The sequence below is a fragment of the Paramisgurnus dabryanus genome, chromosome 12, assembly GCF_030506205.2.
Source record: "Paramisgurnus dabryanus chromosome 12, PD_genome_1.1, whole genome shotgun sequence".
NCBI lineage: Eukaryota > Metazoa > Chordata > Actinopteri > Cypriniformes > Cobitidae > Paramisgurnus > Paramisgurnus dabryanus.
This window is the reverse complement of record NC_133348.1, coordinates 32,822,331-32,842,716: the sequence shown is the minus strand read 5'-3', so window position 1 is coordinate 32,842,716 and position 20,386 is coordinate 32,822,331. Positions and strand designations below refer to the sequence as shown.

General features: G+C 39.2%; 1 protein-coding gene across 1 annotated transcript in view; it reads right to left on the bottom strand.

Annotated features, from left to right (window-relative positions):
- The window catches only part of tiam2b (TIAM Rac1 associated GEF 2b), a 67,858-nt gene that overhangs the window by 23,336 nt on the left and 24,136 nt on the right, over positions 1–20,386 (bottom strand). The window contains exons 2-14 of the mRNA XM_065268866.2: positions 16,301–16,507; positions 13,884–14,987; positions 12,989–13,433; positions 12,588–12,760; positions 9,769–9,993; positions 9,431–9,616; positions 9,157–9,306; positions 5,167–5,226; positions 2,376–2,549; positions 2,079–2,183; positions 1,633–1,711; positions 1,022–1,111; positions 711–941 (exon numbers count right to left, since the gene is read on the bottom strand). Coding sequence (XP_065124938.1) covers positions 711–941; positions 1,022–1,111; positions 1,633–1,711; positions 2,079–2,183; positions 2,376–2,549; positions 5,167–5,226; positions 9,157–9,306; positions 9,431–9,616; positions 9,769–9,993; positions 12,588–12,760; positions 12,989–13,433; positions 13,884–14,981 — 3,016 coding nt within the window. The 5' untranslated portion in view covers positions 14,982–14,987; positions 16,301–16,507. The remainder of the gene's footprint in view (positions 1–710; positions 942–1,021; positions 1,112–1,632; positions 1,712–2,078; positions 2,184–2,375; positions 2,550–5,166; positions 5,227–9,156; positions 9,307–9,430; positions 9,617–9,768; positions 9,994–12,587; positions 12,761–12,988; positions 13,434–13,883; positions 14,988–16,300; positions 16,508–20,386) is intronic.

The window sequence follows — 20,386 nt, the reverse complement described above, 5'->3', positions numbered from 1 at the left end:
GACACTATGTCCCAGCGATATTCCTGTTTCAGCAAACATACCCTGTGGTGTAATGTTTATGTCTGGGCATTTTGACAGCGTCATGCTGTGAAACAAATCGTCCATTATTAGGTTCTCATCATAAAGACAGCAGGCACTTTTCAATGTATTGTTTGCAGCGTCTCAAAAGGCAAGAGACGCCTGGAGCTGTCCAAAGCCGTGTCAGCTGTTTTCACACTGCTGCACATTCACTTACAATTATAGGGAGCAGGAGCATAGACCCCCAGTATATGTATCAAATTAGGACTGTATTATTATTTATAATATATACTTTGTTATTATGGTTATGTTACAAGGAGACTAATATAAAATTTTTTGGCATACTACATTAAATTTTAATTTAATTGAATATTGTGGGAACATATTTAAGTTTTTTTATTAATAGCCTATTAATCTATTTTTTTTGTTTAATGCCTACTTTCATTTTCCAAAACTATTATTTTGCATTCAAACAATATTTGAATGACCCCAGTAATACCACCACAGACCCCCAAGTGTCCCCGAACCCCTTGTTGAAGACTCACTTGTAAGTCACTGTGAATAACAGCATCAATGTGAATACACATAAAAAAATAAGGTGTGTGCTGCCCTCTGCAGGTCATATTAGGTTAGTGCAGAAATATTTCATGTCAACACAGATGAGTGCATGATAAAGACCGCTGCTATCCTACCTGTGGTCAGCTGCTCCAGGTGAATGATGGCATCATGAGGAGGTGGAGCTTGATCAGGTTCACTGAAGTCACATTCTGGCCATGTGCAGCTCTGGTCGTCTGAGTTATTATCTTCACGTCTGAGGACCAGACGGAGCTCCTGCTGGCTGAAGAAGCTCTGCATGAGACCGAGGTCCAGAGATGCCACGCTGGCACCATTAAGAGTCAAGATCTCATCTCCCGCTCTAAGACCTACGATTGAAATCCACATCATATAAATAAATCTGAAGTGCCTGAACTTTATTAAGCCAAAGGAAAAGTTTCAATGTTACCTTCAGCGAATGCCAGGCCATTAGGATTCACCTCACTCACATAGACGTGACTTCTTCTGGCGCCGTCCACATGACCCGTGACCGCGAAACCTGCAGAGAGACAGAAGATAAAACACCCAAAACTCACACCTGAAAACAAAGTCAAAATAACAAAACATTTGGTCTCATCCACTATGCATTGCGTCCGCACAAATTTGTTTGCAAAATGTGCGTACAGACGTTTTAACAAATCATGAATCAACAAAAACTTTCATACTAAAATTTATTTTAAATGTATGCAAAAACGTAAGAATAACTTGAACCACACGTGCGCAATAATCATGAACAAGGAAAAAGAACCCTATAATATATATCTGTGTTATATATTTTAGATATTTTTTCCTTGTTCATGATTATTGCGCACGTGTCCTTACATTTTTGCAAACATATAAAATAAATTTTAGTATGAAAGTTCTTGTTGAATCATGATTTGTTTGTTAAAACATCTGTACGCACATTTTATAAACAAATTTGTGCTTACGCATGCTTAGTGAATGAGACCCATTTATTTTTGAATGAAATATTGCTGACAGATACATGACAGCTACACCTCGCCACTATGCTGTACTCACCAAAATCCATAGATATGTCAGGACGGGTCATGTTCAAGTGAAAAACACTGAGAGGCAAAACTTCAAGTTCATCATAGACCTGTTGTCAAACCAGAGCAGACACAACACATTTCTCAAAATTTATTTCTCAACATTTATCAACGCCTTAGACCCACCTATTCGACTGTGACATTTCAGGAAATTACTTTTACTACATCATTATTTTTGTGAAATGGTAATGAAATATGAAAACTTCAATCGGAGTGCTTTCCAACATTATATAGTTTGCCAGTAATTATTGATTTTAATATGTAAAACCTGTAGGAGTTAAAGGGTTAAAGTTGAGAATTAAAAAGACTCACAATGAACACTTCTTATTTTTGAACTGATTTCTGATATGAGATCTGAACGTGGCTCATTTAATCAGATTATGATGAATCATTTTTAGGAGTGTGTTTAAGTCTCACCAGGTTCCTCAGCAGCTCTGTTGGTGCTGGACTGCTTCTCTCCACATCTCCACCTAAATGTCTCATCATATGCAGACAGTGCAGAGCAGGATCCAACTGCTTAACCTAACCAAGACATCAATGTTTTAACTACCACCAGAACATTCACACGAACACCAACACTTTCAAAATGTGTACTGAGTTATTAAAGCAAATCAATACTGTGACAGCCACAAAACACCTTACAGACGGTAAAGGTACATACTATACATTTTCTATATTTTGATAGTTTAGAGCAGTTTTGTGAACAGAAACTACCTTGCATGCGGAGAAGAGAACATCGATGACCACAGAGTCATGTTTGATGAGAACACTGATGATCTGACTGTCCGGCATCAGCAGACAAACTCGACTCTCTGGGGTGCAGTAATCCCACGGATGGCCTTCAGATGGCGCTGCTGAATTCACTTTGGTAAAAACATCTAGCCTTTGCTGAAGAAGCCAATGGGTAGAAGAAAAAGATAAAGAGTGAATAAAGTAGTATCTAAGAACTGTTGCATTATTAATTCACTTTAGATTTAAAATCTTTAGATGATTTTAGGTGTGTATGCAACTCAAATGAAACTTGTGTTTATTTACACTCATCATAAAGTCTTGCATGATTAATTATCTATAGATATGAATACATTAATAAATATAAATGTGACACATAATGTTTAGGGGTTTGTACGGAGCCCCTAAGGGGACATGGAGCAAAAATTAAATAAAGTTTAGTTTCATGTGCTCACATGAAACTTTCATGTGCTCACGCGAAACCTTCATGTGCAGAATTTTTTGAAAAAGTTTAGTTTTGCGTGCTCACGTGAAACTATCGCGTGCTCATGTGAAAGCGAAAGTTTCACGTGAGCGCGCGATAGTTTCACTTGAGCACGCGAAACTAAACTTAAAAAAAAAATCTGCACATGAAGCTTTCGCATGAGCACATGAAACTAAATTTTAGGGTTTTTTTTACTCCAATGTCAGTGTTCACTTTTGTAATTTTTAATTGTACGTTTTTTTCTAAAACACTTTCAATTCGGTTCAATACAATTTTTTATTGTAAAGTGTTATCATTTATTTAAATATTGTTTTTTACAGTGCTGCATAGTTTCAAATCAGCTTTACATGAAAAAGGAAAACAGAACAGGAAAATTATTAAATATAACATTGAATAGAAGATGTTGCAAAATTCATTGTCCTCATAAACAACTGTAATCTATGGGGTGGTTTCCTGGACAGGGATTAACTTAAAACAGGACTAGGTCTTAGTTTAATTATGAAATATAACTAGTTTGAACAAACATGCCTTATTAAAAACATTACTTGTGTGCATTTTGAGGCAAAACAAAGGGTACTGATGTATTTTAAGATATGTCAGTGTACGTTGTTTTCAGTTTGGACAGCTCTTACATTTATTTTATTCTAGGACTAGTCTAATCCTTGTACGGGAAACCACCCCATTATGTGATCCTGGACCACAAAACAGTCATAAGTCACATAGGTATATTTGCAACAATACATTGTATGGGTCAAAATTATCAATTTTTATGTCAAAAATAATTAGGATATTAAGTAAAGATCATGTACCATGAAGACACATTGTAAATATCCTACCGTAAATAAATCAAAAATGAATTTATCATTAGTAATATGTGTTGCTAAGGCCTTCAATTGAACAACTTTAAAGGGGATTTTCTCAATATTTTGATTTTTATGCACTTTCTGATTCCAGATTTTCTAATAGTTGTATCTAAGCCAAATATTGTCCGATCCCCACAAACCAATTCATCAAAATGACTGTTATTGTGATCCAGCATCACATGCTGTATATAGTTTACTGAAATTGTAGGACATTTAGTAAATGAATTTGATGACATGTATCAAACTAAACCAGGCATGCCTTCTCAGCTTACATGGAAATGCCCTTAAAAAGAGATATATACACAAATGCAACATTCGTAGAAAACTTAATACCAAGAAATGCACTTAGGTGCAAGCGATAACAAATTAATAAATGCGGATTGAAATTGGGAACTTGGATTATTATAGTAAATGTGATATTAACCAAACTAATGTAAACCAGATTTCATCATTCATACTGCAATACACCAAAAACATTTTTTATCAATCTTGTAAGGTAACTATTGCTTCAAAAGACTGTGATTTAACTGAAATTATAAATCGCTTCTTAGGGACAATTTACACCTGGTCACTTTATGCGTTTTTTCTGATCGGATAGCTATACCAGGGGCCTCATTTATAAAATTTTACTTAGAAAATGTCCTGAATTGGATTATTTCTCAAAAGTGCGTAAGTTTGATTCATAAAACGAACGTGCGCACAGAACATGCGCGTATAAATGTGAAATTTATAAATCGCAAATGATCTTGAAATTGTGCGCATCTGAACTGTTGCAGATGTCCGAATTTTAACAATGCCTAATTATTGTCATTGACATATAAAAGAGCGCATGTCAATGTTTAATCCTTTTCAAGCAGCAAAAATACTCTCCGAAAAGTTTTCGAGACGGAATTGAATCTGATCGCTCAAAGCTGCCCAGGTGTAAAAAGGCCCTTAGACACCTAATCTTATTCTACATGGGTGCAATATGTTTGTCTTGCTCTGTCTAATCTCTTTATTGACAATGAAGTTGAACAGCAATGGAATTATACTGAAATGTCTATCCTCCCCCATTGCTGCACCCCTCCGGTCTGTTTAAACTGCATAATGTCCACAGATCAGCAGGTTGTTGTGACAGCTGTTTGAGTTGAGTGCAGTGAAAGGGGAACGCACCCCACCTCACCCTTAACCTTCTCACAGGATAAGTGGCAGAGAGATTCATCTTAGTACTGCTGACACCCGGGTTTAACCCCAGAACAAACTCAAGAGTAAAGTTTGAGGTGTGAATACTTTTGGTCAACAAAAAGCAGCTGTAAATATATGATAACAAAACTAGAGTTTCCTAACCAGATGGAAAACAGACACAAGGTGGCCATCAACATGTCACTTGTCATAGCTGAGACAAAAAGTCAGATTAACATGAGCGAGGTGTGATTTGAAGTTTATTTACCTCTGAGCTGCTCTGCCTTGATGGATGAACAAATGATCCTGAAGACGATCCCTCAAATATCTGTATCACACACACACACACACACACACACATAGAGAAACATTAAACACACATCAAAAGATAGACAGAGCGACATACAGAGCAGCATGTTTCTTTCTTTATGCTTAAATTAGAAACCATCCGTGTGAGGCGCCGTCTTTGATACTATTCTGATTGCAGATCTCACCAGAAATAACCGTGAGGTTTACTAGGAAATAATGAGAGGTCTGGGTGAAATTATAGATCTATAAGAGGAGACAGATGCATCAGCTTTAATTATCAGGTCGGGGTGGGAGACGCAGCTTGGCCTCACTCGAGACACCCATACGTCTGAAGGCCTATTAATGCTGTGTGCATACGAGCACATAGTTATCATTTGGATGAAGTCTACACAAACTGAAAAAGATATGACTTTCCTTCTACAATTAATGGAGATCAAGTGAAACCCGAGCACAAAAACTGAACTAGCTCACTGTGTGCACAAGCTCACATGCATATGCAGCTACTCTTTAAGTGAAATCCTTACCTAGATAAAACCAGAGTTGATGACCATCTGTCATTGTAAAAGAAAGTTTTTCATTGAGCTATTTTATGCATTCTGACTTATTAACACCGTTAAAGAGTTGGATTCCTCATGCTAAACATAGGCATTATCAAAAAAGCATACTGATGTTTGTTGCATATAGCCTCTATTGTGCAGGGTTTTTTTTGCAACTGAGCTACGATTTTTACAACATACTACATATATATAAACAATAGCCAACGCATTTATCTGCATTTTACCCCTTTGGAAACAATCACAGCGCACCCCTGTAACACCGCTCCTGCTACATATGTGCAGAGAAAGCCTCCAGCTATCACATGGCCAGCTGTCTCTCCTCTCAGACCCGCAGCTTGCAACAATCAACCACATGCAGTTTATGGTAATTCCCGTCTTTGGCAGCGTGCGCTATTACAGGCTGTTTTGACCAGATTAGGTCCATTTAAGGACGGATCATTATGTAGGCTCTGATCTCATGTGAGATGGGCAAAACAATCGTGCATGTGAGTTTCGAGCTCATGCACAGAGAAGGAATGCTGATCTAGGCTAAATTACAAGAACTGATTCAGAAACAGCAAATTTCCAAAACAGTCCCCAATCCCTCCAGAGGCTAAACGAAACAAGGCCACCGTGTGTTTTCCTGCCATTTGACCTCGAGAGAAAGCTTTAATGAGCGAGTCTGTGGATGTTTGTTTTATCCGAGATGACTGTGAAAGTGTTTCCCACCCTGACACCTGCGGACAGCATTAACATGTTGTTGTGTGAGTAAATGAGTAAAACAGGATTGTGTCGTAAACAAGCGATCAGTTTTCCACCTGCCTGCAGCGCCCGGCGAACCACAGACTCCCAAACTAACTTCACGCTTTCTTAAACGCTTTTTTTCTTACATACTGATGAATAGCCTTTATTGTCAAATTTAAAGTAAAGTGACCCTTTTCAAATATTATTGACTTATTAAATTATAGTTGACAGTTTTAAAATATCAGTTCTTTTGATAAAATAGTATTGATTGCATTTGTAAAATGATGTTAAAGTTAAGGTGATTACTGAATAAAAACCTGTTCGGTGGTATTCAGGTTTAAAATGTAACATATATATTAAAGGTGCAGTGTGTAATTTTTAGAAGGATCTCTTGACAGAAATGCAAAATAATATACAAAACTATATTATCAGGGGTGTATAAAGACCTTTTTGTAATGAACCGTTATGTGTTTATTATCTTAGAATGAAACTCCGACGATGACATGTTTGTCCGGTGGCGGCTACCGTAGCTTCTCTATTTGTTTCAAAAGCAAGAGGTGAGCCGTGGACTTAGCCGTTGGTTGCAATTCACAACCTCACCACTAGATGCCGCTAAAATTTACACACTGCACCTTTAAAGCATTTTGCAAATGCTTTTACTCAAAGTGCCTTAAAGTGCATTCAAAGTATTTACTTTGGATGGTATATTGGTTTTTCTGGAATCGAAATCATGACCATTTGCGCTGGTAAGACAGCCCATATGGCAAAAAATACATGCCTTTACCCAAAAATATGTTTTTAATATATGCTAAATACATTTTGTACAAAGTAAAGCTTAAATATATTTTTGAATTTGAAAAATGTACATATTTAAATTTAAATAATAAATAAATAAAATTTAAATATTTACAAATTTAATAAAATATTAACATTTAAATTTTTTTTAAACCTGTTAGGTTTACAGGTTTACAGGTTTTTCCAAAACGACGTGAACATAAATGCTTTAATATATATCTATTTTTTTTTACATTTCAAAATATACAAAAACATTTCCAAAAACATACATAGGCAAAAAAATACAATTTTGGAAATATATTTCAAAATATATTTCAGTACTAGGGATGGCGAAAACGAAAAATTTTCTTGACCGGCCACCGAGCCTCATTAGCCGGTTGAAACCGGTTAACCGATAGGCCTATTAGTTTAAAATATGCTAAGCTACTTAAAGTAACAGCCATTTCGAGCCGCGCCTGCAATTTCGCAACTCGCATCTCTCTGCGCTCTGCCTCCGGCTCACACACACACAGACCTCACAATACTTTTTAAATCCCCTACAGCGAGAAACATATGTCCCGCAAACGCGGGGCCGTGCTTAGTTTTGAAATAGTTTAGGTACTAGGTGATCACGTTGAACTTGAAAATAAAGGCATTTGTGAAGCTCATTTGAAAATTGCTGCGGCTCATTTAAGAAAATGACAGCTCAGAAGAGACTGCGCTTTAGTTTGGGGTAGTAATAATAAAGACATAGGATGATCATCATCACCTTTTCTGTTACCACTGAAATATAGATGTAATGTATTTCCAAATCTAAACCCATCTTATGCGGAATGTTGCCTAATAGACTGCAACACGATAAAACCAATGGATTAAACGGGCACCTTCAGAATGTGTAAAAGACGCACCGGCCAAAGCAGGTCTCGCACTGTGTTTGTTCTAGAACAAATGCAGCAAAGATATTTAATGCTAATGTATGAGGCATATAGGCCTACGCTGAGTTTTATTTATTTATGATGAGGTGTGTTCTAATTAACAATGCAATGCAAGTGAACGCGCAGTGCCGGCGCCTTCATGCACGGACCGGTAATTCTATACTCTGCTATATTTGCTTTTTATTTATTAAATACATGCATTTGGTTGATGAAACATTTATTAAAATTAAGATACAATTTATACAAAACGAAATTCACTTTAAAGAAATGCTTTCTACAAAGCAAAACTTAATAAAGTGGTAAAAATCATGGCTGAGGATTTACAGAAACAAAACTTACTCTGCACTTTACTGTTAGCCTAAAAGACATAAATGTTAATAATTTGGAACACAACCAGGAGAGACTTTAATTTTAATTATTTTATTGCTGTATTTTATTTACTATTCGAATAAAGGAATTTATCAAAAAATAGCCTGTAGCATTTACTTTTCGCAAACCTTGTGAGCATGCGAAACCAAATGCAGTGACCTCGCGACAAATGTTTTTTATTGGTTTATAAAGTACAAACAGACCAGTTATGAAAAACTGAGTGTGAGGGATTTGTTCACTTCACACAAAAAGATGACTAACTGATGACTAACTGTAGTAGGGTTTAGTCCACTGTCTATAATAGCCTAAGTTACAGATCCCTTTTTTCAACCGACAACCGACAACTTTGACCGGTTAACGTTGATACGATCAACCATCGGTCAAACGGCCATCGGTTAACATCCCTATTCAGTACATATATTTTTTTGAATATTTTGAAATATAGTTACAATTATATTTGATAATATAATTTCTGTCATATGTGAATGCTTTACCATTTGAAGAAATGGCATGGAAACATGGCAAATACATTTCCAAAAGTTTTTCAGAGGTAAACAGCATTATAAATGTGGATGAAGTCTTCAGTCTTACCTGGGACAGAGACTGTCTCTTTTCACCGTGTCGCATGGTCAGACTGTCCAATCCCTTCTGTGAGGAAAAGAGGAGTCCGCGTTTGTTTCTCACGTTTCGAGGCTGAGAGCGAGATCGTCTCTTCAGGGTCGCCTCGTCACGAGTACATATCTGCACAAGCACACACTAATATTTGTAAACGTCTCTTGCCTAATTTATTTTTGTGAAATGTGTAAAAGGTAGGTCTTTATTGATCTCTTTGAAAGAAACCCAAAAGCATGTGACTGTTTCTCACCAGCGCATGGAAAGATGAGACTGAGAAGATTCCCAGGCGGCCCAGCACCGTTTTAGACGGCCGCCCGGCGGTGGCCAGCAGACCTTTTGGGTTGGGCAGCTCAGTGCCCTGTAGACTAGCCAGATAACAGCGCATACGGAAGAGCTCCAGGTTGAACTTTTCCAGGTTTTGCTCCCACTGAAAAATCTGTGGGCAAAAGATGAAACATCACTGTTAATTGAATACAAAAGGAAGTATATTGTGATGTATCATCACCATCAATCATTTAATTGCCCAATTTACTAAATCTGTTCAGCTTCGCCCTTTAATCTTTAAAATTGAATCCGTTTTGTCCTCACCTGGCTCTCAATAGCCTTCCTGTTCTTCTGGTCGCTGATGACGGACAGCTGCAGCTCAGCCATCTTCTTCATCTTACCGTCCATGTCGATCTTCTGCAGTAGAGATCTGCTCTGGCTCTCCAGCAGACGCAGGGTGTCTTCCTTCCCCTGACGCTTGGCTAAATGTGAGGCGCTGGCCGAGTGGATGGCAGTCACCCAGTTTTCCAGATCTGTCTGGTTTGCAGCCTGTGGACGGTTGGTAGGTCATTGCCTTCTGCAGTTGCTTTGCTTATTTACATATAGTACTTGAACAAGACTAAGATGTTCTAGACTGGCCAAGTTAGTTATGGCGCTTTTCCATTGCATAGTACCCCACGGTTTGGTTTGGGTTAATTTGGGTCTGCTCAGCTCACCTTGGCTTGGTTAGCTTTTCCAATAAGTTTAGTAACACTTCGGAGTTGGAGGGACTATAGGCGTGTCGTTATATTTGCGCTGCCTACTGCTGTGACATCATACAAGTAAGAGCGTTGTTGTACATTCCAATACATTTATTTATTTCTCAGTCCGCCACAAAATTAAAATTGATTACCACGAATAGATGTTTGCAGATCGTGTTTATCACTACCTCTGTCTCACATGACAGTCAACACGCTCCACTAAGCCTCATTTAAGTTGCATTCAAGCATATATGCGAAAGTGAGCGGCGCGAATGTGCTGCCACAAACTGCAAGTCTGGTGTTCCTGATTCTCAACCTGTGGATGTTTTTCATTGCTAAAAGGGAGTCTGGGAGCTTATAGCAGAGCACAGATGACAAGCTAGCACAAAGGTAAAGCTAATATTTTACATTAGCGATGATGCTGGTAGTGATGATTCTCTCAGACCAATCAGTGATCTACAGTGTTTTCGTGTCACGTTTTGGTATCAGCTCGGATCACTTGGATCCCCGACTGATCAGGGTTTCCCGCAGCATATTTCAGTTAAGGCGGCCCGCCTAAGTTTGGAAACCCTACCGCCTTAACTAACTTGCGGGGACGCGCGCCACACGGCCGAAATGAGAAAGACGTGGTCCGGACCGTCACTGTCTGGAGGATAACTAGCCAGTTGATAAAGCTTGGTAACTAACTTGTCAAAAAAAAAAATTCGCTGCACAAAAGGCCGTCAAGTTCATATCGGAGAATAGCGCGGACGTGCTTCACACCGCGAGCGTGCATGCGCACCATACGGCAGAAATGAGATAAGACTTGCTCCGTCATGTCTGGAGGATAGCCAGTTGATAAAACACGTGTCCGTGAGAACTGTAAGTGGACTTATGTTTTGGGGTTATTCAAGCCTGTTATTGTACTACTAGTCTATAGTTCTTCTAATTTTTAAGTAAGTTAGCTGGTGATTTTGTTGTTTGAGCAAACTGCTAAGGTTTCACGTGCCTGTTGATTAGATATAATTGTTGAGCGCTCTTGCTCACTTTATTCATGTGCATTATTTACATGCTACAGTAGTTAAGATAATGTCATTAATAGTGGGAAATAATCAGTTTTTACCATTTTTGCGCAATCTATCATCGTTCGCGAGACGATCTACAACATCTGCTTTAGTTTGTGTTTATTAAACTTTAGTTTCACTTCATAACGCAGCTATTCCCAGAGGTATCTGTTAAAAACATTAAAATTCATTAATAATCTAGTATGTGTTCATTTTTTGTCATAGCTTCTTCAAAATTAAGTTTTATTTGAGTGTTTTAAAAATAAATATTTTATTTATTTATTTTATTAAAATATTTTAATTTTCATCATGACGCATACCTTTAATCACCGCCCCTTTGATTGCCACGCCCTTGGCCCCGCCCACCCGTCCAACCCTACCACCTTGACTAACAAATTTTCTGCAGGAAACCCTGCTGATGTGGTACTAAAAAAAGAATCTGGTACTACGTCCTGCACCCAATGGAAAAGCTCACAAAAGTAAACTGACCCAAACCAAACCGTTGGGAACTATGCAATGAAAAAGCGCCATTAGTCTGGTCATGTTTTATGGTTTTAGACAGATTTTTTTTTAAGCAGAAAATGGGTATGACGTGTAGACCAGGAGTGGAAAACAATGCAAGCTAAAGTCAGTGCCGACCGCATGGGCAGCACGGCTCAATGTCTGGGACAAAGTGTCCTAGATGCTAAGCAAATACCCACATTTCTTTCAGAAAACTGCAGCTACAATAATATTCCTACAACATTATGAACACATTACATTCATTATATAAGAACAATGGGTCTCACTTACTAAGCATGCGTGGGCACGCACAAATTTGTACGTGATATGTGCATTGCAGAAAGCCCTGATATGGTTTTGGCATGTTATACACAAATTTTCAACTTTGTGCATGCTCATGTGGAACCCTTCAAATTCACTAACATCAGAACGAGTATAAGAACAAATGAATTAAGCATGTGTTGTAAAGTTTTCATGATGAGTTCAAATGTGTGTATAAATACAAAAAATGCAATTATAAATGAATAAGAACCATTAATCCAACATCACATAAAAACAAATACACAAACTGTCGGATGTGATGTGAGGACAAGCTTTTTTTAAACGTCTGTAGCAGTCTTACCACAAACAATCATTCTGAGTCAATATAAAGCATAGCTGTGGTTTCTGAATGCCACACTGACCGCATGAAGAGCATGCGCTTGAAATATTCAACTGTGGATTGAACAACCCATCCCATAATGTTATGTTTTAGGAATGATCTTACTAAGGGTCACAAAACTAAACTGACTACAACATGCTACACAAGTGATACTACCATATGTCTGCAGTACTATGTTATATAAAAAGGGTCACATACCTGAAAGAGATAAACATCCCCATAGGCATTACTGAGACAGAAGACGTTCTCTCTTTTGGGATGCTCGGGTACTGCCTGCACAATACTGTCTTCAGCCAAAACTGCATAACGTGGTGTACATTCCTGTTCTGGCGAGGTCTTTACATTAGACTCGCCTAACAAAAGCGTACAGCCTATAGGAGACAGGAAAACAATTCGAGCTTAAAAAAGGAGACATTATCCATTACAACACAGCTTTTGAAATATCAAATAATAAAAAGTCTAAATAAATCAGAAACAAATGCAAAGTGATGAGTTTTTGGTCCTATGTGTTATGAAAGAGTTGATAAAGATGCATTTTTCGGTGTTCATCTAAATACGTTTACTGCCATCATGATCGAATCTCAAGTAAACAGTTTTACCTTTTAGCGTGACCCAGTACTGCCTCCACTTGCGTCTTGCTACCAGCTCCAGTTTGCGGTCTTTGTGGAGGGTAATGAGAGGCTTGAAACCCAACCAACCAGCCCTTCTCACAACTCCCTGCTCCTTCTCAAAGAGGAAGTCCATTTGCTCCAAAGAGCCCATTGAGCCACTGCTGCTCTCCCCCTGTTCCCCATCACCCTCCCAGACCTGAAGTCCATCAGCCGTTCCACTGCTGCTGCATGAAGTCTTCAGCCCCTGCATGAAGTTCTCATAGATGTCCTGCCTTTGAAGCGCACCCTGGTTCTGCAGTCCAAATGGTCCTATTAAGGACCCAGAGCTGTCTAGGTGTTTCTGGGAGGACATGGGGTTCCAAAATGGCCTGGATTCAATTTGCCTAGCCTCGGCTTCACAGCTTAAAACATCTGAGAAGTTGTTGCTTGGTTCCTAAAGGGTAGATGATGGCATGGTTGAGGCAAATTTTGAAGGCTTTCGCACCTGTCCTCTAATGTCATTGCTCATGTTAACATCTTTGAAAAAATCAGACTCAGTCCAAAAAGTAGACCAATTTAAAAAATCTCTAATAAATAAAGTTGATACACTATGCCAGGGATGGGCAACTTCGGTCCTAGAGAGTTTAGCTTCAACCATAATTAAACACACCTGAAGAAGCCAATTAAGGTCTTACTAGGCATACTAGAAACTTTTAAGCAGGTGTGCTGAGGCAAGTTGGAGCTAAACTCTGCAGGACACCGGCCCTACAGGACCAAAGTTGCCCATCCCTGCATTATGCTGTCTATGCTAACATCTACATGACAATGACAGATAACAGTTAAACAGGAAGGTCTGCATAAGTAACAGCTTATGCTGCCAACAAAACGATAATAATTTTCTCACCTGCAGTCTTCGTTTTTTCCTGCTCAGACTTCCCGTCCAATCGCTGAGGCGGCGGATACGACTTTTGAGTGAGTCCTTCCTTGTGTTCCCGTCAGGAACCAATCTTCTACAGGGCAGCGTGAGGGAGGTGTAATGCTGGGCTTCCTTACTGACCTCCAGGGAATTCACACCCAGGGTTGAGGTCAGGGAATCTTGGAGATGAGGGCGGTTCTTGAGACAATCCGTGGTTGGAATGTCGTCAGTGGGGAATGGCGCTGTCACGTTGGGATTTGTGTAGAGGTCAGAAAACCCATTGTGTTCTAAATGAAGAAGGACCGAATCTCCAATGCCACTGTCATCTTCAGCGCGGTGGGTGTATCCGTTACTATTGCAATCGCTGCTTGCGTACCCACTCCCATGCACTGTTGTTTGGCACGTGAGGCCACACATAGGGTTCTCAGGTCGTTCAAAGTCCACCGTACGTGTGGACGAGAGTGTGGTGTATCCGCTACTGTTGTCGGAAGGCTGGCTGCCAGTGAAGACGTTGTCACAAAGCTCCGTCCCATTTCCCCAAGGTGAGTCATACCATGATTCCTCAGAGCTAAGAGAGCTACCATTACTCGTCCTTTGGGTAGCATCAACAGGTCCAGTGAGATGGCCACTCATTGGCAGCTCAACATTCAGCTCCCTTCGTGCCTTACTAAACTCCACTCGGAGACTTCCATCATCTCTCAAAAGTACTTTAGGACTGCTCTTAATGTCAGGCACATCAGAAATGGGTCTCTTTACCTGAGCCTGAATGCTGCAACCGTTCTGCTGCGAATATCCTACAAAGAAACCATTTCCCTGGAACAAAAGGTTGTTATAGTCCTGGTGGCTCTCTGTGTACATTCTGTCACCAGCTCCTCCTTTAATGCAGTCGTAATGATGGGAGATGTAAGGCTGACTGTTCTTGTGTGATGAAATTCCATTTCTGGCTTTGTATTCAGGGGTGCTCTTACTGTTCCTCCACCAAGTGTGTGGGGAGAGGATGTCCTCCTTATTAGTGTGCAGCTTCATTGAGCCGGACTTACCCTTACCTGGGATAAAACTGCTGGAATGACTATCAGTGTTACCCATTCTGATCTGTAAAGAAAAAGACAATAAAACAAGGAGACAGATGAGTATCTATTCATCTCATAATACAAATAAAGTGCATATTCAAAAACATATGTGGTATTCATTTGACCTGTCTGACTGTTCGTCTATCTAATTTCATTTAACACCGACCATCCATCCATCCTTCAGTCTATCTATCCATTTATTTATCTAATTTCATTTAACTACCACTATCTATCCATCCATCCATATATCCTTCAGTCTATCTATCCAACTTCCCAACTATCCATCCACTTATCCATCCAACTATCTATCCATTTATCCACCCATCCATCCATCCATTCATTCATCCATCCATCCACCCACTCATCCATCTATCTAATCTAATTTAACTACCATCCATCCTTTAGTCTATCTATCTATCTTTCTATCTATCTTTCTATCCAACTACCATCCATCCATCCAACCATCCAACTATCGATCTAATATCATAGTAATACCACTGTCCTTCATTCCTGTCTGTCTGTCTTTCTTTCTGTCCGTCCGTCTGTAAGTCTATCTATCTGTCTGTCTGTCTGTCTGTCTGTCTGTCTGCCTGCCTGCCTATCTATCTATCTATCTATCTATCTATCTATCTATCTATCTATCTATCTATCTATCTATCTATCTCATTTAGCTACCATCCATCCATCCAACCATCCATCCATCCATATCATAGTACTACCACAGTCCTTCCTTCCTGTCTATCTGTCTTTCTTTCTGTCCGTCCGTCCATAAGTCTGCCCGCCCATCTATCTATCTATCTATCTATCTATCTATCTATCTATCTATCTATCTATCTATCTATCTATCTATCTATCTATCTATCTATCTATCTATCTATCCATCCATCCATCCATCCATCCATCCATCCATCCATCCATCCATCCATCCATCCATCCATCCAATATCATAGTACTACCACCATCTTTCCATCCTTCCTTCCTTCCTTCCTATCTGTCTGTCTTTCCTTCTGTCCGTCCATCTAATCTCGTTTCCATACCAACATCATTCCATTTTTCAGTTTATCTCTCCAATCCATCCTTCAGTTTATCTATCTATCTGTCTGTCCATCCATCCTTCCAATCTCATTTAACTACCATTCATACATCCATCTTTCTATCCATTTAATCTCATAGTAACACTAATGCTAGTGCTATTACTAAAAGCATGGTAATACTACAACATATATCCATATCTATCAATTTATCAAAGAATTTCATAGCATTTCCATGATACATATTTAGAAAACATCTGTCAACACACACACAGACTTAAACAAAAAGTATTATGTTGTTAACCTGTTATAAAGGCAGTTCTCACAGCAGACAGAGATATTTCCTCATATTCCTTTCAGATGCGTTTACTTGCAGTCCTCTTATCCAGCTGCTCTCTACGATCGACTTCTCTCTGTGCTCCAGCCCGGTGCAGCATCTGACCCTTAGTGAGACCCTCCTCCTTTCAGTGTCTCTCTAACACAGCTGTTGCTCTTGCTCTCCATCGCTCATCTGTGAAGAAACAGAGGAAGGGCGGAGCGTATGTCAGAAACACAGCCAGCTCTTGTGTGGAGAGCAGTCTGCATTAGGAAGCCCCATTCCCACCCCCAAACTTAAACAACCCCTCACGTTTCTGTCCCGCTGCCACATTCCATGACGTAGCCCTGCAAAGCTTTACAAGGGCAGACTTCATACAACCCCACTATTTATTTTCAGGCTAGGAAATTCCTCACAATTTTATTTTTATGGCTTGAGTCGTAATGATTTAGTATCTCAATCCCTCCAAGTAACATGTTTGAATCGTACATACAATTTTATGAACATGGTTGTGTAACATTGTTTTGTCTTGAAGCCCTAAGCGGTTTTGAGGAAAAATCCAAATTGTAATAAGCAGTATTTGTTCAGTGTTGGGATATGGTGATCCTGGCTGCTTGGGAATTCTCATATTCTGTTTACTGAGGGTTTAGGGATGAGAAGGGACTCAAACCATATACAACCATTCAGGTTTGGTTGGGGGGTATAGTTTAAAACTATAGTTAAAACTATATTAGTTATTTAAATATGTACATTTCTCTTGTCTATCTGGTGATATTGTGATCTAGTAGCAATGAATTTGTAGTAGTTTAATGAAATGGAAAAAGCATCATGGATATTTGAGCTAAGTATAAGTCTTTTAAGTTTTACATTGTATGGAAGAGACGTAAATTTGACCTTTAACCCTGGAGTAAGTGCAAAAAATGCAAAGACCATTTTCATTCACACGTTAAAGCGTCAATGAAGAAAGCAACAGCGTGTTTGAGATGCAGGAGGAAGACGGGTGTCTGCTTCATTATGATAAGTTCCAGCAGGCGGTGTGACGTTATGCTTCACGTCACACTGTGGCTTTGTAAGACAGGCAACCAATGGGTTCTGTCGGTTTCCAGACGCTGGGCTGCAGAGGGCATTGTGGGATGTGCGTGCCGTCCCATTGAGAAAAGATGATCTGAATGGGAGTCGCTCACATTGTGCATCTCTCTTTGTGTCACATTGACCATCTGCTGCCCCAAAGAGTGAGATCAGTCACCCTTGACCTGTGGGATTCATTCAGCCCAAACCAACCATAAGTGTGCTGCGCCAAACTTTACAAGAATCCAACAAGATTGGCCATGTGATGCGTCAAAGGCACTTGTTGAAGGATGCATGGCTGTGTGTGTATTGTTATGTATAGGTATTTCCATCTGCTCTTGACACTGAGCGTCATGGACTTTTAATCTGTAGCACTACACTACAGGAGACATCGATATTGCTACTTATTCTTAAAAAACAGTTCATCCAAAAGTTTCAATTCTTTCATCAACAAACTCTGACTCTGACCAAACTGACTTCCTTAGGAAAACGATTTGAATATTTGGTTAGGTGCTTATGGCAGTGCTTTACAACTCACTTTAACACTTGGGGGCCATTTACACGACAACATTTTCGACCTTAAACTGGAAAGTTTGGCTGTTTGTTTACACATCGACAGCATTTTGGGGTCTTGAAAACACATACTTTAGAAGACAGGTTTCAAAGTGCAAGTTTTTGATAACGACACCATGTCATCTCTGTGTAAACAAAACAACAAAGTGTTTTGAATGTATTAACGCTTCTCCTACCTTTTACAAAATGTTCCGCTTTATATTTCAGGCTCACTTTTAGTAATAAACCTACCTCATTGTTCATCTGAACAAAGAGCCATCTTTCTCCGTCTCAATTTATGGAGTTTTCTATTGAGCTATATTAGGTGCTATATTAGCTACATTTCGTGGATGTTGTGCAAGTAAATCACTACAGACACAAGCTGATGCAGTTATGTTTACTGCATGAAAATGTTCAGTGGTTCAACATCGCAATCATGTCCATGCGTTTAACACAATGTGACGAGTAATGATTCTTTAAAACCGATTCGTTTTAATGAAACAATTCAGTCACCAAACGAATCAATCAGAGTTCAGTGAATCAATTGGAGCATAACTTAGGACGTGAAAGAGCTTTTTTCCACATTTATTTAGACTTATTAGTAAGACTTAGTAATGCAAATTATTTACGAATTGGTTGACAAGTTACAAGTTGATTAATTCATTACCCATAAAATAGTAATTTGACTGGCATGAGGTGAAGCATTCATATAAATGAAATGATTGAAGCCATGATATCACCAAAGTGATTCTTCGACTATATGAAGACTTGCATGCACATGCTTGCCTACTAAAACAGACCTAAAAAGGCAATGAATGCTGTCTCACCACTTAAACCAATGAGAGAGTTCAGCAGCCTGGTAAAATACATACGCATATTACATCCACCAAAAAGTGACTGTGTCTGCCCGGCTCTAAGAATGAAGGCATTATGAAAGTATGTATTTTTACAAAGGACGGAGTTCAGTGGTTTTGGGAGGAGCAGTTTTGGGTGGTGTATGCAGCTGGTCGCCTGAAAGCCCAGCATGACTGAGACTCTTGTTTGACCCAGCATGCCTTAACTACCAGCACACCACTTTAAGACAAATTACCACACCAATGACAACACACAGCACACACACACACACACAGATGCTGATTAAAGAGTCTGATCGTAGTGATCGTCTACTAAAAGTAATTGGTTCGGATCAAAGGATCAGATACGAGTGGAGTTGCTCTTGAACAATGACACACTGTGTCATTCCCAGATTTTTGTGAATATGAGGTAACAGCTCATGCAACACGAGGCAATAAAGGAAATGGCCTTTCCATTTGTTTGGCTGCGGTTGTGTCAACATATCAACAATAATTGTTAACATGACAGGCCAAGGTCAATGCGTTGTAGACAGAGTGGCTATATAATAAGGGTGTCATGATTTCGATTTTAAATTGAAATCGATCGAAATTAAGTCACAACCTCGAACTTCGAATTAAAAAATGGGATCATCGATGCTGCCATGCCCCCCTGTCACGTCTGGTCGGCTTGTCGAGCGGGGGAAAATAAAACTCTCAGAGGTGCTTTTAAAAACATGGGTCCAGCGGAACGCGATTTGTATTTTAAACACGAGGGATGTATTGCTACAAGTCCTTGTAATGCATATTATAAACAGGATTACTACCTAGTGATCTAACTTTGGACAGAGCGCAGCTCTCTGCACGTGCGTGAGAGAGTTTCCAAGATGCACCGGGTTATATTTTAAACAAAAGGGATAGTTTGCCTCAGCTCGCATGAAACGCATAAAACTGAGCAAATATGTAAGGATTACTACTTTAGTTTATGTTTAGACTTTGGACACATGCGAGAGCGCATGCACGTGAGACAGAGAGAAGCGCAGCTGCTTATGACGCACTGGTTTTATTTCAGATGCTAGTCCAAGACGTGCGCATTAAGTCCATGTGCGTGCAAGAAGGAATCCTCTCTCTACAAGCTCTCTCGCGTAAAGTGAAGCCCACAAACCCCCATGTGAGGAAAAGCACGCAATGTGCATGTTAATGTGAAACTATAATAATAATAATAATAATAAAGGCATATAATTTTTTTGTCTTTCAAAAATAATAATAATTAAAAAAAATTGAGAATTGAATCGAATCGTGGCCATAGAATCGAAAATGTAATCGAATCGAGGATTTGGAGAATCGTGACACCCCTACTAAATAATGCACTGTCAATCATAACTAAATACAACAGTGCATTGTGTTTGCATTAGGTTCATTTCAGATAAAGTTTATGAGAATATTGCCAAAAATTGATAATGCAGAATTTCCTACAGTTTCCATATCTTGTCTAGCCTTAATTTTAGAGGTGCATGAAGCTGGGGTAAGAAATTTGGCCAATACTATTATACCACACCAATGGGAGTGAACATTTTTGCAGGTGATTTACTGACAAGAGCACATTAAAAAAGTGTTGTGCGGG